A 17,127-nucleotide genomic window follows, 5' to 3' on the forward strand; every position below is an offset into this window, starting at 1 on the left:
GGCAGGCAGCAGTGGGGATGGAGAACTACTATTGAGTTGCTCTGAACCTTGAAGGGCCTTTTTATATTTGTAGGTCACTATGTAATAGAATAAGAATCCTCTGGAAAAGTCAGCTAGGACCAAAAGGCCTTATCTTCTTTTGTTGTCCTATTAAATTTCAAGACCTGCTTTCTAAGATATAGAAATCTATATACATAGATTTACATCTGTGATTATCTGGCTTTTCTAATTTTATTAGTCATTCAGAAGCTATTTCTTCAAGTAAACAGATTTGATTTGAAAAAGTAGGAAAATATTTAACTGTGTAGTAGTAGCAGATTTACCCCAGACAAGGATATGTGTGTCTTCACTCCAGTAAAATAAGAATTTCATTTCTGTTTGGGAAATCTGATTAATGTGATGGGTGAGCCAAATTTTGGCTTAGTTGTAAGATCTGAGCTCAATTCAGCACTTTCCAGCATGGCTCTAAAAAATATTTTTGTTGTCACCTGAAGTGAAAAAACAACCTCTATATAACCAGATATCTGGGGGGGGGGGGTGATTTTTGTTTGCTGTTTGTTTTAATTGTGCTGGGGATTGAACCTGGGGCCTTTGAGTATACTAGGCAAATGCTCTACCATTAAGCTACTCCCCCAGTTCTCTAACCAGATAATTGGTTATATGCCTTTTTTGCTGATGCCTGGGGGTCTTTTCCTCTTACCTTGAAAACACTTTTTTCTTATTAAAGTAATACCTGTTTGTAATAAAAATTTTGAAAAATAGATGAAGTTAAAGAAGATGATATTCAGAAACCAGAGTAAGGTATTATAAGTATTAAAGTATGTCACTTGACAACTCTATTTCAAAAGATAATTTTATAACAGTTATAAGATTGATTTGTTTTATTTTGGTTTTGTTCTGTGTTTTGAGGAATGTTTAAATGAAATGGGATATGAAGTACTAATAGCTGTCCAATATGAACAAAACCTTGAAAACATTAAAGTGAAAGATGCCAGACACAATGGTCTAAATTAAAGTACGAAATGCCAACAAAATTACTTCACTTGAGTTTCTCCAGTATTCAAAATAATTATGACTTTACATTAGAAATATATAGCCTAAGAAATGAGTTAGACATATTGTTTTAATGATTATGGTAATTAAAGTATCAAGAATTTTATATTGTTACTATATTATGTTCTGTCATGATGCTGATTTTTAAACTTTCTAACCAGTCACTTTTTTCTCTCCCTCCCTTCTTCTTTCTCTTTCTTCCTTATACATTTCATCTTCTCTTCATTCAGAGGAATGCAGTAGCATGGATAGTTGATGGCGAATTTGGAGCAGACGACTTCTGTTTAACTTAAAATTAGTCGTATTTTAATGGCTTGGGATTTGGTGCAAACAAACATGATTGATAGCTGGACAGACATGCTCGTCATGAAAAAACGAACCATTTCTGAAGCCCGATTGGGGCCAAACATTTACACCTTGCTTCATAGTAACCAGTTGAGATGAAGCACGTCGTTAGAACGTTGTTGGACACCATGTTGAATTATTCCCCCATCGGTTGTGAAGAACTGTGCTACATTCAGGCTTACCCATTGAACTCAGTATATATATTTTTTTTCCCTCCTGCCTTTTGTTTGGCAGGATACCATTCTTGTTGCTCTTCTGTGTAATGAAGTTTAAATGCTTGTTTGGAAAACTTTATTTAACAGTTTAGAAGGCTTGATAGAAAGAGTGCATTAGTCTGAAGAGTATACATTGGATAGGAAAGAATTTCCTTCTTTTGTTTCTCCAAATCTTTCCGCCTTATTTAGCTTGAGATCTTTGCAGCTTGGTTCATGGATTCTAGCCTTGCCCGTTGCGCAGTATATACTGATCCAGATGATAAACCAGTGAACTATGTCAAAAGCACTCTCAATATTACATTTGACAAAAAGTTTTGTACTTTTCACATAGCTTGTTGCCCCGTAAAAGGGTTAACAGCACAATTTTTTAAAAATAAATTAAGAAGTATTTATAGGATTAAAGTGACTTCATTTGTATACATTTGGAATCTAAACCAGCTTAAAAACAGTTTCCTCTATGACTTAGATTCGCAGTATAACATGCTCTTCTGGAATACCACATGAGACATGAGACATGGTCAGAAACAGTGCTTGGAAGGACATTTTACACAGGAAATTCAGAGTAATACTTTGAAGTGTCCCCCCCACACACACATTTGCTTTATTCCTGAAGGAATATCAGTACCTGATGTTGAAGAAATTCAAGATTCAAAAGAACTTTAAATATACCAACATGAGAGATCAGTTAGGTCAGTCTAGGTTTTCAACAAAGCTTGTTCCAAGTTGTTTTCAACTTCAGAAGTCACTTTGTGATCTAGCAAAAGAGTAAAAATTGGCAGATATAACCACTTTGGAAGTGTTAAGTATAATTGAGACCATAAGAAGAATTCAGCCCATTACAAACATAAATGGGATTAAAACCTCATAGTTATTTCTCTCAATTGCCCTTGATATTTTGACATATAGGGAGACATAAATTTAAAAGAATATTCCTTCACAGTTTTTCAGATATTGCCATACTGAACCTCATTCTAAATTGGTGCTGTGGATAGTCTTTCCCTCTCCCCCCCCCCCTTTTAGTTTAAGGAAAGGTTTCCTTCATGGAAAAGAACTTCTAATTTTTGAGACTTTCACATTTAAAATAAGTCAAAGCCTGATGTTCACATTGTGTTTTTACACCTCATAACAGCTGAATACAACATGCTTAGTATCCCTTAAAATTCCCTGTTTTCATTAGAGGATAAATAGGGTGACCACAGCTGTTATGTTGGGAAGAGGAGTGGGAAAACCCCCCAAAGTAAGATTCTGGTGAAGAAAGAAACAACTTATACTCAAGTTCCCCTTTAAGGCCTAGTCAAGTCTATAATATATTATTACCATGACTATTCCTTCAGGACCCACAAAAAAAGAGAAAGGCTTGGATTCAGGAATTCTTTAATTGGGGTGGCAAGGAAGAGATGGCAGCAGACAGAAAGGAGAAAGTCAGGGAAGGGGAGAAGAAAGAAAAACACATTTGGCCTTAAAAATAGCATGCATTCTCCCAAAAGCCCATAGTAAGAGAAAATGACAGATTGTGGTCAGCAGATTATTTTTTCAAATTGGTATGTAAAAGATTTCTTTAAGCTCCGTTTTGCAGAGATCACCACTTAGGAAATCAAAGAATTCCTGTTTTGATACTTCTAAGTTAAAATAACTATGTTACAGTTTATCTGGTACTTCATTTTTCTTGACTAAAATTAATTTTTACTTCAAGCTTGAATAAAAATCTTCATTGGTAACTGTATATAATTAAGTGGCAACTTCTCTTTACCTCAGTACAGTTAAAATCATATTTTAAGTGATTCATGTATACCCTGAAGCCATTAATACACCCCAGTCTCCATAGTAACATTACTAACAAAATGTGGGCATGGAAACTCCACAGCTGTTTACAAATTTGGTTACAGTTTACTATGGTATGTCTGTAACACTTGCTGAGATTTGTCCCCATTCAGGAGCAATTTAGCACTCAGATTCTACTGCACCCAGCCACCCCAGATCTGAGTCTTCAGAGTACTTCTGAAGTGCAGTTTCAAAACACTTTTAAAAAGTGGAGTAAAGTGAGGCACATTTTACAAGAACATAACTCCTATTAAAACGGAGTAACAACTATGCAAAGGTTTCTCTAGCAGCTAGGTGAGTTTGTTTTCCAGATCTGTCGTAACTGGCGGCTTCCTATACATACTGGTACTTTGCTGTGCCAATTTGCTGTAAACATCTGTTTCATACATATGCCATGCAGTGACTGTGCTAGAAAGGTGAAGAAACCTAGGATTTTATGGTTTAAATAACTGATGACAGGATTTTCTAATCTATAGCTGTTAACTGAAAATTTCTGATAATATTATAGACTCTAATATGCTTAAGAATGAGAATACTATCAAGCCAGCCACAAGGTAAAAACAAATTGAAAAGTACCAATACTTTTTGCACATAGATCAAAATAGAGTGGAGAATTTTGACTCCTAAAATCAGGTTAGTAGGCTCATTTCCACGTGCTTAAAAATGTTTTTGTTATCATACATTGATTAAGGGCTAGAGCAAGAATGAAATTAAATGTCTTTTTCCTCCAAATAAGTGGCTATTAATGGTAAAATGTTGGATTTGGGAGTTACTGAGATTGGTGTGGGTGGTGATAAAGAGATTGGGAGTTAGTTGGGAGGGATGATAGCTTCAGTTTTGGTTTCATGACAGTATTCATGACAGCTACATTTCTGTTGCTCAATTGGCCAGATAAATATGTTATATTAATCCAGGTAAGTAGTTGAAGCAGAGGAAATTTTATTTGCAAATATCCCCACAAATTGGCCCATTTTACTGGGTGGGAAAGCAAAAAGGGATTCCCTAACTTTAAGTAATTAAAATAACTGCTAGTTGAGAGGGAAAAAGAAATCAATTTTGTCAATATTTTCTTAATCTGCAAAGACACAAGTAGTAATATGGTGAGTTTTATTATTAGGAGTGTTCTGCCTCTAGAGTGGCATTCCATGAAATTAATAGAAAATCCTTCTTTCCCACCCCTCCCCATCTTGAAATTTTCTTTTTTAGGATGTTGGTTCCTGCAAACAAGAACTGACCCTATCACCTCTGCCTCACAGTGGGTAACTATATCTTACATCTCTTGAAAGGGAAAATATCTATGTCAGTTTCTTTCACAGCAGAAGAATGGCTGCTTTTGAATGGGGAGGAAAGAAGACATTTGTCTTAATATCCTTTTTGTCCCATCTCTAAAATGTATAAATATTTTAATTTAGTTTTAATTTCTGAACTTTAACAACTCTCCTCTTGAGTTGCTGCCCAAAACATTACTTCCATTTCGGAAACCATATCTAATTTAATACAAACTGCTAACTTTAAGAAGAGGTAAATTTGCATTTACACTTAGACACTTTCTAAAAACAGGGTGAACTTAATTGAAAATTTTCAGTGTTGTTAAGCTATTGTTATAGTAGCTGCCCTATAGTTGCAAAAGCAAAAACTATAAAAACCCATCCTCATATTTACTTAATCCAGATAACCTGGATTTAATAAAGCTAATAGTATAAAAATGTGTGTGTATGTGTGTGTGGTACGTATGTGTGGGAGAGAGAGTACTTAATTCATAAAAAGTCCGGAAAACTGCCATTCTGGGTTCTTGTCAATTTTACTAAAAGTCACGTGCACATGTGAAGTGCTCTCTCAATGAGTTTAATGTTTGGTTAATACTGGTATATTTTTATAAGATTGAAATTGTGCCCCCATTTTCATTATCAGGGTCAATGTATTAGAATTGAATCCTAACATTTTTAGGCACAGATGGAAAGAAATGTTTTTGGCTCCTTGAAAATGTGTGTGTGTGGCGAGGGGAATAGATCCACAAAAGCATGTATGTACTTACAAACCAAGCTGTAGAGATCAAGAGAAGAACTTCAGTGTTGATCTCAAGATTTCTAAATTGTCAAGATTTACATGGCATTGTGGTGGAATTAGTTAACACTTAGAGATTTTGGTATGTAATAACTATTTGCTATGGACTGATTAAATGTTTCAGAGGATTGTGTTCTTAAATTTAGGGGGAGGGGTGTTTTTTGTTTTTTTAACTGCCTCAGATTATATTTAGTAGTTTCAATTTCTTTGCTTTATTATTTCATTAAAGTATAAAAACTTCAGGTCTCTGATATTTATTTTCACGTGTTCTACTAATTATTTACAAAAACACCCTTTTGTTGACTTTTATTTTATAAATGTGTGGTATATTAAACGTCTTCAGGATTTCTGTTCCATTGAAACTACATTAACTTTGATTTGCCTTACTGGGACTTTTTTTTTTTAATACACTTTTTTCATGTCAGTGCACAGCACTTAACCAGTCATTTGTATTCCTTTCTTTCAATCTAATAAATAGAATGAGTAACTAATTCTTGGTGTAATCTCCTAATATCCATTAATCTGAGTGATTAAATAGTATTATGTTTACCTGAAATAACTGGTTTGTAGAACTTGACTTCCATGTGTTTAACTAGGGTTTATGAATGGGTCTGCAGGGATGGTTTGTTGTTGTTGTTGGAACTGGGGATTAAACCCAGACTTTACCACTGAGCCACGTCTTCAACCCTATCTATCTATCTATTTATTTATTTATTTATTGACAAGGTTTTGCTAAGTTCCTGAGGCTGCCTCAAACTTTCCTTCAGCTTCCTAAATCACTGGGATAATAGGTGTCCACCATCACATACACAGCTGCGCTGGGGTATCTTTTTAAGGCCATTGTGCAATTATGGATAAATATAGAAGAATTTTAGAAGCATTGCATCTTAAAAGAATTATATGCCTTATTAAAAAAAACCTGCATCTGAATTTCTGCATTTAAGCAGTGAATATGTTGATTAGTTCTATTTGGAAACTAATTTCCTAATTAATAGAATTATATAGTTTTCTAAAGATTTCCTTGGAAATGTTCTCCCAGAGACTTTCTTGGAGAAAGCATTCAATGTGTAGAGACATGGTAGATTTGTATATATGAAAAAAGGAAAAACCAGTTCCACCATCAGGGTGAATTATTACAGAAGAGAGATTTCAGACTTTTTATAGCTAAGGGCAGAGTGTTCTATATAATAAAAGGAAGTTCAAATGTAAGAATTAGTACTTTGGCCTATTAAAATCCCAATTACATTATTTGCAGAACTAGCAAAAGCAAACATGAAATTCATTTGGAAAAATAAGAGACCCAGAGTAGCCAAAGCAATCTTTAGCAAGAGGAGTGCAGGAGGCATCACAATACAGAACTTAAACTATACTATAGAGCTATAGTAACAAAAACAGCATGGTATTGGCACCAAAATAGAAATGTAGACCAATGATACAAAATAGAAGGCAGAGACGAACCCAAAGGTGCCAAAAACATACATTGGAGAAAAGATAGCCTAGTCAACAAATGGTGCTGGGGAAACTGGAAATCCACGTGTAGCAAAATGAAATTAAACCTCTATCACCCTGCACAAAAATCAAAGACTTAGGCACTAGAACAGAGACCCTGTGCCTAATAGAAGAAAAAGTAGGCCCAAATCTTCATCATGTCGGCTTAGGACCCACTTCCTTAATAAGACTCCTAAGGCACAAGAAGAAAAATTAAGAATTAATAAATAGGATGGATTCAAACTAAAAAGCTGATTCTCAGCAAAGGAAACAATGTGAAGAGAGCCTACTGAATGGGAAAAAATATCTTTACCACATGCACTTCAGAGCACTAACCTCCAAGATATACAAAGAACTCAAAAAAATAAGTAAATAAATGGGCTAAGGAACTGAACAGATGCTTAATAGAAGAAATACAATCGATCAACAAATGAAAAAATGTTCATGTCTAGCAATTAAGAGAAATTCAACTAAGATTACATTTCACTCCAGTCAGAATGGCAATTGTCAAGAATACAAGCAATAAGTGTTGGCAAGGATATGGGGGAAAAGGCACTCATACATTGCTGGTGGGACTACAAATTGGTGCAACCACTCTGGAAAGCAGGATGGAGATTCTTCAGAAAACTTGGAATGGAACCACCATTTGACCCAGCTATCCCCACTCCTCAGTTTATACCCAAAGGACTTAAAAGCATACTGTAGTGATGCAGCCACATCAATATTTATAGCCGCTCGATTCACAATAGCTAAGCTATGGAACCAACCTAGATGCCCTTCAACAGATGATAAAATGTGGTACATATACACAGTGGAATATTACTCAGCCTTAAAAGAATGAAATTATGTCATTTGCAGGTAAATGGATAGAACTCGATAATATCATGCTAAGTGAAATAATCCAATCCCCAAAAAACAAAGGCCAAATGTTTTCTCTGATAAGCAGATGCTGATCCATATGGGGCCCAGGGGTTAGGGAAGAATGAAGGAAATTTGCAGAGGGGAGTGAGGGGAGGGGTGGGGCAGTAGGGATGGGGAGGACAGTAGAATGAGACAGACATTATTACCCTTTATACATGTACGTTACTCTACTGGTGTGGCTCAGCACCATGTACAGAGGAATGAGAAGTTATGCTCCATTTGTGCACAATGTGTCGAATTGTATTATACTGTCATGTATAACTAATTAGAACAAATTAAAAAAAAAAAACAGTACTTGGCAGTCAAGTAATGGCGAGTCTGCTAAGGATAGCAGATCCACTGATGGAGCAGTGAGCAGTGGTGCCTCTGTAGTCCTGCTCACTGCTGGGGAAATCATAGTTTGCAGCTTCTCCTGAACAGGCAAGAGAAGGAAGTTTTCTACTTTTTTCATCAAATATATCTACTTCAATGACAGATTTAGCTAGCTTAGTCGAATTATTCACCAACATTTAAAGTTTAATGTCAGGTCCCAGCACCAGGTATAGAAATTGTCCCTGCCTTAACAAACCTGAGCAGACTTCTACTAAAAGCATAATCTAGGGGCTAGAGTTGTAGCATGCTTGCCTGGCATGTGTGAGGCACTGGGTTCGATCCTCAGCACCACATCAAAATAAAAGGTCTATCTACAATTAAAAAAAAAAAAATCTAGCAGGATGCAGTGACACACTGTGGTAGGAGAATTGCAAGTTCAAAGCTAGCCTCAGCAATTTAGCAAGCCCCTAAGCAATTTGGTGAAACTTTGTCTCAAGAAATATTTAAAAGGATGGGGGATGTGGCTCAGTTATTAAGCACCCTTGGGTTCAATCCCAGGTACAAACAGCAACAACAAACTGATTCCCTTCTAAGTATGTAAATGAAAAATATACAGTCACATCATGTAATGATTTATACTTGAAGAATTTTTTTAAAATCCTTTCCCATTTTTTATTATGTTCACAAATCACTAAATCAACTCTTGTAGAAATAGGTAGTGTTAACATTTCTTGTTTGTGGCCCAGTTAAAGCAAATGACAAGACAATTCCTGGGAAGGAGGCACATCAATCCTAAAGTGGCAGTCCCTGGGAAGAGGGCAAACACTGATCCTTTCCTAGTAAGTGTTGAACCACGACACAAAGAAAAGGCCACGGACTCCAATTTTAAATTAAATTAAAACAAGCTTGTATTTGTGTACACTCAAGCTGGCCAGGACTGTCTCTCCCAAAAACCTCGGGCTAGAGATCAGATCCCCTGCTCTCCAGGAAAAAATTTTTATAACACAAAAAGTTACCAAAGTGGGGTATCTTGGGGACTTACAGATAACAAGATTTTGACAAGCATAATGCAATGGCAGATAGCAGATTAATGATCTACCTGGCTTAACATTTCAAGATAGAAAATAAACTCCCAACATCAGAATTTATGAGGTGCCACTAAAGCTTTAGAAAGGGTTGTTATCTGGTCAGGGTAAGCCAGGCGTGGGTGAGTTCAAGGCACCAGTAGGAATTCCAAGCAAGTTTAAAACATCAAAATATGAACAAGGTCCATCCCCGGTGGGGAGGGAGAGGGTAGGGTTCCAGGAAGAATTTTTTTTTCATTAGAAAAAAATGTTGAGAAAGATTCAGTAAAACCAAATGATTCCATCATCTAAACACTACTTCCAGTAGTCTTGTCTGTTGGATTTATCTTGTCTGTTTCTTTTCCCTCAAACTTGAATTAACCTAAAGTGAACTTGCAATATATGAAACCGTATTCTAATCCTGTAGTTTAAATTATTAAATCAGTATGTAATTAGAGCTTGATGTAGGAAACAGAAAAGGACAAGTTTTAATTTCCTATGTGAGGATTAGTAGCTTCTTTTATCACTATGAAAAATTTATTTGGCCTGGGGATATAGTTCAGTTGGTAGAGTGCTTGCCTTGCATGTATAAGGCCCTGGCTTTGATCCCCACCACACACACACACACACACACACACACACACAAGATACAACTCTGTACATGAATTCCTCACATGCAACATAAGACTTTCTGCAGCCTTAAGAAAAATCTTCCGGGCTGGAGATGTGGCTCAAGCGGTAGCGCGCTCGCCTGGCACGCGTGCCGCCCGGGTTCGATCCTCAGCACCACATACAAACAAAGATGTTGTGTCCGCCGAAAACTGAAAAATAAATATTAAAAAATTCTCTCTCTCTCAAAAATTCTCTCTCTCTCTCTCACTCAAAAAAAAAAAGAAAAGAAAAATAAAAGAAAAGCATTTATTAAAAAAAAGAAAAAGAGAAAGAAAAATCTTCCTCAAAACATAGTTGGTGGGCTGGGATTGTGGCTCAGTGGTAGAGCTGCTTGCCTAGCACATGCGACGCCCTGGGTTCCATTCTCAGCACCACATAAAAATAAATAAGGGCCTTGTATCCAACTACAATTAAAAAATAACTATTAAAAGAAACATAGTTGGCTATGGTGTGTGGTGATAGACCGTGTTCCGAATTCAAATTAACAAATAAGCAAAATGTTCTTCATTTAAGTCCTTTCCTGCCTGTTTTGAATATAGTTAAGAAATGAATTGAGCAGGTATGTGACTCGGGTAGAACACTTGTCTAGAATTTGCAAGAAGGCCTTGGGTTTGATCCCCAGCACGATAGTATTAAAAAATAAAATGGAACTATACATTGAATTGAAAGTTGTATTCTATACGATTTCCAAATATTGAATAATTTCCCTTATAGCTGAAAAATACCAATGATCCCTAGTTATCAACAGCTTTTAAAACTCTGAAAGCCCTTTTACGAGAACAGAACAGATGCACTTCTTTTTTTTTATGTGTTTTAATTAGTTATACATGACAGTAGAATGCATTTATGCACTTTGATGTCATACGTAGATGAGGTATGATATCTCATTTTTCTGATTGTACATGTTGTAGAATCACATCAGTCACAGTCATATATGTACATAAGGTACTAATGTCTGTTTCATTCTACTATCCTTCCTATCCACATATCCTCGCCCCTTCCCTACCTTCACTCCCCTCTACCTAATTTAAGGTAACACTATTCTTCCCTACTACCCCCACTTTATTGTAAATTAGCATCTGCATATCAGAAACAGATGCACTTCTAATAGAAAACAAAATATATTGGTTCTTAATGCTATGGCTTGAAAAGTAGGGAGGAGACTTTAACATGCCTGAAAATTTCCCTGATAAGTATGTTTAACTGGACTCTTGCCCCAGTAATGGACTTACATAAAAAGACCTTTTCAATAAGTGTCTGTTAACTTGTCCACAAAGAAGATAGAGGGCTGGGGACGTGGCTCAAGCGGTAGCGCGCTCGCCTGGCATGCGTGCCGCCCGGGTTCGATCCTCAGCACCACATACAAACAAAGATGTTGTGTCCGCCGAAAAACCAAAAAATAAATATTAAAATTCTCTCTCTCTCTCTCTCTCTCTCTCTCTCTCTCTCTCTCTCTCTCTCTCTCTCTCTCTCTCTCTCTCTCTCCCTCTTAAAAAAAAAAAGTAGAGAGCAACTAACTTGGTTTTAATTTATTTTTGAAGTGCTGGGGATCGAACCCAGGGCCTCATACAAGCTAGGCAAGTTCTCTCCCCTGAGCTTCATGCCCTGCTACTTACTAATATTTTAGTAAAAGTATTCAGTTAGGGGACTTACTAGTGCCAGGCACAGTGCTAAGCATTTTATGTACAGTATTTAATGTAAACTGCCTTAGGCCAGTCACTGTGGTACACACCTATAATCCCAGCTACTTGGGAGGCTGCGGCAGGAGTCCCAGCCTGGGCAACTTAGTCAGACCCTGACTCAAAAAGGATTGGGGATATAGCTCAGTGGTAGAGTGGTAAAGTGCCTCTGTAAGCTTATTGCCTACTTTTTTTCAGATGATAAACTCAAGCTTAAAGAAATAACCCCTATTTGATGCCAAAACCTGTGCCTTTAACCCCTAAATCAAAGTACATCTAACTCAACTGAGGGCTTTTAAGTTTCAGATTTCTAAGCCACATTTCAGATTTTTTGGGTGGGAGTGGGTGGGGAGGAGTGCCAGGGAATGAACCCTGGAGCATTTAACCACTGAACCACATTTCCATCTTTTTTTTTTTTTTTTAAACATGGCCTAGGTGAGTTCTTGAGGCTGGCCTCAACCTGCAGTCCTCCTGCCTCAGCCTCCCAAGTCACTGGGACTACAAGCATGCATCACCACACCTGGCCACCTTTCAGATCTTGAGTCTAAAGGGAGATAAGGAATTGTTTTAATACCCCAGGTAATTTTATGCTATCAGCCTGGCACCAGTCCACTTATTGTTGTTTAAACACCATAACACTATGCTATATTACTTTGGTGATGAGGCCACAAATTAATAGCAGTAGCAAAAAATATATTGAAAGGGACTCACCCACATTAATTTCATACATACACATATTGTACAATGTGAATATGTGACAGGTATTCATTTGAGCTGATATGCTGGGTACTTACCTGTAGTTCAGTCACAATGAACGAGTCACTTTATATGTTCTGTCATATGAATAACAGAGAAGCTTTGGGGGCAGATACTCTAATTCCCATTTTAACAAATGAGGGAAATTGGATTAAAAAAACTAACTGGTATGAAGAAGCTGGGATTCAAATTGAAGTGCCTCTGAGCTCATGTTTTTAATACTACATCATCCATTGTTTCCTTGGTCTAGAGATCACCACTTGGCATTGTTTTTAACTGATAAAAAAAAAAATTGTGGGGCAAAAAAAAAAAAATTGTGGGGCTGGGGATGTGGCTCAAGCGGTAGCGTGCTCGCCTGGCATGTGTGCGGCCTGGGTTCGATCCTCAGCACCACATACAAACAGATGTTGTGTCCTCCGAAAACTAACTAAATAAATAAATAAATAAATTCTCTCTCTCTCTCTTTCTTTAAAAAAAAAATGTATTTACTTAGAAGCATTCATAATGTCAACAGGTGCAACTTTTTTCTTTTTTTCTTTTTGCAATTACAGAGTGGTATTCAGTTAACAGAACAATAATTATTTTGTATAACTTTCATCAGAAGCAACTGAAGATGAAAAACTACTGTCCCCATATATAACTAATTTGGCTGTGCACCATGAACCTGCTTTAAATTTCCATGCCAATTCACAACCCCATACTGTATCAGGCAAGGTTGGAGCTACTGAAAATACCACCAGGAGAGGGCTCTCTAAAGACACATTTGGTAGTGTGTTAATTATACAAAAAAAAAAAAAAAAAAAAGACACTGTATAGTTTAAAAGCAAATCTTACATTGCAATTTTTTTCTTTAAAAGGAGTGAATGGTGGGGTTTAAGTGCTTTATAGACAATACAAATAAACTGCACTAGAACCAACTTATTCATTATCATCCTCTTCATCTTCCTCTTCTTCCTTCTTTTTCTTGCTTTTTTCAGCCTTGACAACTCCCTTTTTTGCTGCATCAGGTTTTCCTTTAACTCAGTAGGCAGCAATATCCTTTTCATATTTTTCCTTCAGCTTAGCAGCTTACTTTTCGTAAGGTTTCTTGTCATCTGCAGCAATGTTAGTCCACAACTTTTCCAGTTTCTTTGCAACATTACCAATGGTTAGGCCAGGATGTTCTTCTTTGATTTGGGGGCAATACAAGGAAGAGAATAAGAAGGCTGTGGAGGCCTTTTGGGTACATTGGCATCCTTGAACTTTTTTGTTTCCCCTTTAGGAGGGAGATAGATAGGTTTTCATTTCTCTTTCATAATGGGCCTTGTCAGCCTTTGTCATGTCTTCAAATTTCCTTTCTTTTTAGCAGATATGTTCTTCCACCTCTCTGAGTACTTCTTAGAAAACTCTGAGAAGTTGAGTGAAGCATCTGTGCACCCAGATGCTAACCCAGCAAGTTTGCACAAGGAATGCATATGATGACCTTTTGCCTCTTGGTTTCTTAGCATCTCCTTTGCCCATGTTAAGTCGATTTTCCTCAGCAAGGCACAGAGTCACCCAGTGACCATCAGGATCTCATTTGCCCTGGCACTGTCTCTATGGAGCTCAGTGTACCACAATAGCTGTGAGAGCAGAAACGAGATGCCTGGAAATTTTGACTTAAAACTTGTCAATGATAGTTGGAAAATTTAAGGCCCCCCTATTCTAGTTAACTGCTCATTTCAATGGCACTTGAAATTCAAGGGACTTTTCTCCACATTATTAAAACAATAGATTTTTATAGAGGAAAACCTCCAAAAGAAACTTGAATCTTTACATTGAATATCTTTACATATTGAAATCATAGGTTTTGTAGTCATCAGACCTGAATATAAATCCTATCACTTAATGTGTGTCTTTAGACAAGTTAACATGTCAAAGGTTAGTTCCCTCATCTATAAAAAAGCCTAACAGTATCTACCAAACAGCATTGTATTGTGTGAGAATGCACCTAGTCAAACTACGGTTTTTGTAAGAGTGGCTTAAAAGTACCAGTGGGGATGCAGTTAGCAAAATCTGGAATGTTACAGGTTCTACACAACAAATAATTTGATTACTTATGTTGGGTAACCCAGTTCCTTAAACAAATTGCAAAAAAAAAAAAAAAAAAAAACGGGGGGGGGATGTAAAAAGGTTAAGACTTGCAACATTAACCAAATGAACAGACTTTGTTGGGATTTAAGTGGGAACAACAACTGTAGAATTTTTGAGCCACTGGGGAACCCTGAGCATTGATTGGATATTTGATACTAAGAAGTTGTTTATGGGGGCGCTGGGGTGTGGCTCAGCAGTAGAGTGCTCACCTAGCACATGTGAGGCCCTGGGTTTGATCCTCAGCCCCACATAAAAATAAATATATGGTGTCCAACTAACATTGGTATTATGGTTATGTTTTTTCATTGTTGTAGTTCTTTTTAGTTATACATGACAGTAGAATGTATTTTGACATACATAAAATGGAGTATAACTTCCTGTTTTGGGGTTTATACATGATGTGGAGTTACACTGGTCATGTATTCATATAAACATAGGAAAGTTACATCCAATTTATTCTACTGTCTTGGTTATGTGTTTTAAGAACCTATGTCTGGGCTGGAGATGTGGCTCAGCGGTAGCTCGCTCGCCTGGCATGTGTGCGGCCCGGGTTCGATCCTCAGCACCACATACAAACAAAGATGTTGTGTCCGCCGAAAACTAAAAAATAAATATTAAAATTCTCTCTCTCTCTCCCTCTCTCTTTAAAAAAAAAAAAGAACCTATGTCTTACAGATACATATGAAAATATTACAGGTGTAATGTCTGGAATTTGCTTCAAAGCAGGATGGGGCAGAGAACGTAATAAGTTATGAATATAATGAGTTGATTATTGCAACTGGTAAATACAAAATTACCAATTAACATGGTTTAGACCTGTTTATCTCTTCCCAAAAGTTAGTAAATTTATTCAGAGCTACTGTAAAACCAAAGGATTACTAGCCTTGCCTCACTGGTCTCTTTGTTGGAGATAATAGTATAGCCAAACGTGCAGCCTTCAGTTGTGTATTAAGTTCAGCTCCTACTCATTATGCGTCTAGTCTCTGAAACAAGTTGCTGATCAAATCAAGATGAGACATTTGGCTCTAGAGAGAAACTTCATCTAATTTAATTCCATGTTATATCCTCCTCTCTTTCCAAGATTATCAATTTGAGTGAACTGAGCTGTGGGAATGAACCAAGCATTCAAGCTCCTGTTTTCATGCCAGTTTCTTACATCAAGAGTGCATGGTTCTCAAAATAATGGATGTTAGGTGAGATTAAATCCAGAGTCAGCAACAAAGTGGAGATCCTGATCAAGCACAGGGTCCTGAAACATAAACCTGAAATAAAAGATGACTAAACCTGAAATAAAAGATGACTGGAGAGTGATGGTTTACTAGTGTGTAACTCAGAATCTTAACCGTGTCAGGCCTGGGGGAGTATAGCACAGTGGTGGAGTACATCTTTCTTATTTTCTGTATTTGACACACAAGGTGCTCCATTAGAAAATAGGATTCAACATCTTGACTAGATTGTAAATTTTTTTTTTTGTAGTTGGACACAGTACCTATTTTTTATTAATTTATTTTTATGTGGTACTGAGGATCGAACCCAGGGCCTCACACATGCTAGGCGAGCATTCTACTGCTGAGCCACAACCCCAGCCCTGATTGTAATGTTTAATGGGAATTGATACATATAAAACCAAGATTGTTTCACAGCAGATGTAGCAAAGCAAATATAAAGGAAGCCAATCAAACCTTGGAGATCTCAGCTAGCTGATTTTGACCACCCATCCACAGACTTTCCCACCTATCCTCAAGAGGAAAGCAATTGAAAATATAAGCTTTTACCAAAGTTTTTTCTAAAGAGCAACTTGAGTGCAGTACCAAGTTACCTTTCTGATCATTATTGCGATAGTCGCAGTTCAGAATGATAATGCTAAGGTTCTGAATGAACCTCAGTCATTAGCAGAAAACTGGTTTCTGCCTTTCAAAATATTCATTGAAAGTGTGGCTTAAACCCAAGACTTCACTTACAAACCCTTAGAAAACCTGAATAGACATTCTTTGAATGGCCTTCTGAAGCTTCATTATACCAAAATATTTCTTTTTTTTTTTAAAGAGAATTTTTTATTATTTATTTTTTAGTTTTCAGCGGACACAACATCTTTGTTTGTATGTGGTGCTGAGGATGGAACCCAAGCCGCACTCATGCCAGGTGAGCGCGCTACCGCTTGAGCCACATCCCCAGCCCCCCAAAATATTTCAATCTATTACACTGCATAGCAAAAACAGTATATTTGGTTTAAAGTACAAAAACTCAGGTGGCAGAGATCTAGATGATAAGTACAGAATTTAAAATTAAGCTTCTCGATCTTGCTATCTAGTTTTATACATTTGAAATTAGTTTACATTTTGGGGGACAACTAATTGCATCAAGTGCATGTACTTTTCACAACCACTTCTGACAAAGTATTACAGTCAGAGCAAAACTGATTTCAACAGTCTCAAGTGGACCAGATATAGCAGTTTTCTTTCCTAGCCCAGCAAGCCTTAGAATTTTCTATTTTGCAAATGACTGCCTTGAAAACAAAGAGGGCAGTAGACTTTGATTATGTTGCTCCATTGCTTCTTACTTTCCCTGACTTAAAAGACATCAGTTAGACTTCTTGCTGGAAAAGCAATAGAACAACACAATCAG

The 17,127-nt window shown here is 36.9% G+C and overlaps 1 protein-coding gene across 2 annotated transcripts in view; it reads left to right on the top strand.

The window, feature by feature from the left end:
* The window catches only part of Wdr26 (WD repeat domain 26), a 45,160-nt gene extending 39,171 nt beyond the window's left edge, over positions 1–5,989 (top strand). For both annotated transcript variants that reach the window (XM_026407161.2, XM_026407160.2), the window contains exon 14: positions 1,284–5,989. In XM_026407161.2, the coding sequence (XP_026262946.1) occupies positions 1,284–1,309 (26 nt within the window). In that variant the 3' untranslated portion in view covers positions 1,310–5,989. The remainder of the gene's footprint in view (positions 1–1,283) is intronic.
* The last annotated feature ends 11,138 nt before the right edge of the window (positions 5,990–17,127 follow it).

This window comes from Urocitellus parryii, chromosome 9, assembly GCF_045843805.1.
Source record: "Urocitellus parryii isolate mUroPar1 chromosome 9, mUroPar1.hap1, whole genome shotgun sequence".
Lineage (NCBI taxonomy): Eukaryota > Metazoa > Chordata > Mammalia > Rodentia > Sciuridae > Urocitellus > Urocitellus parryii.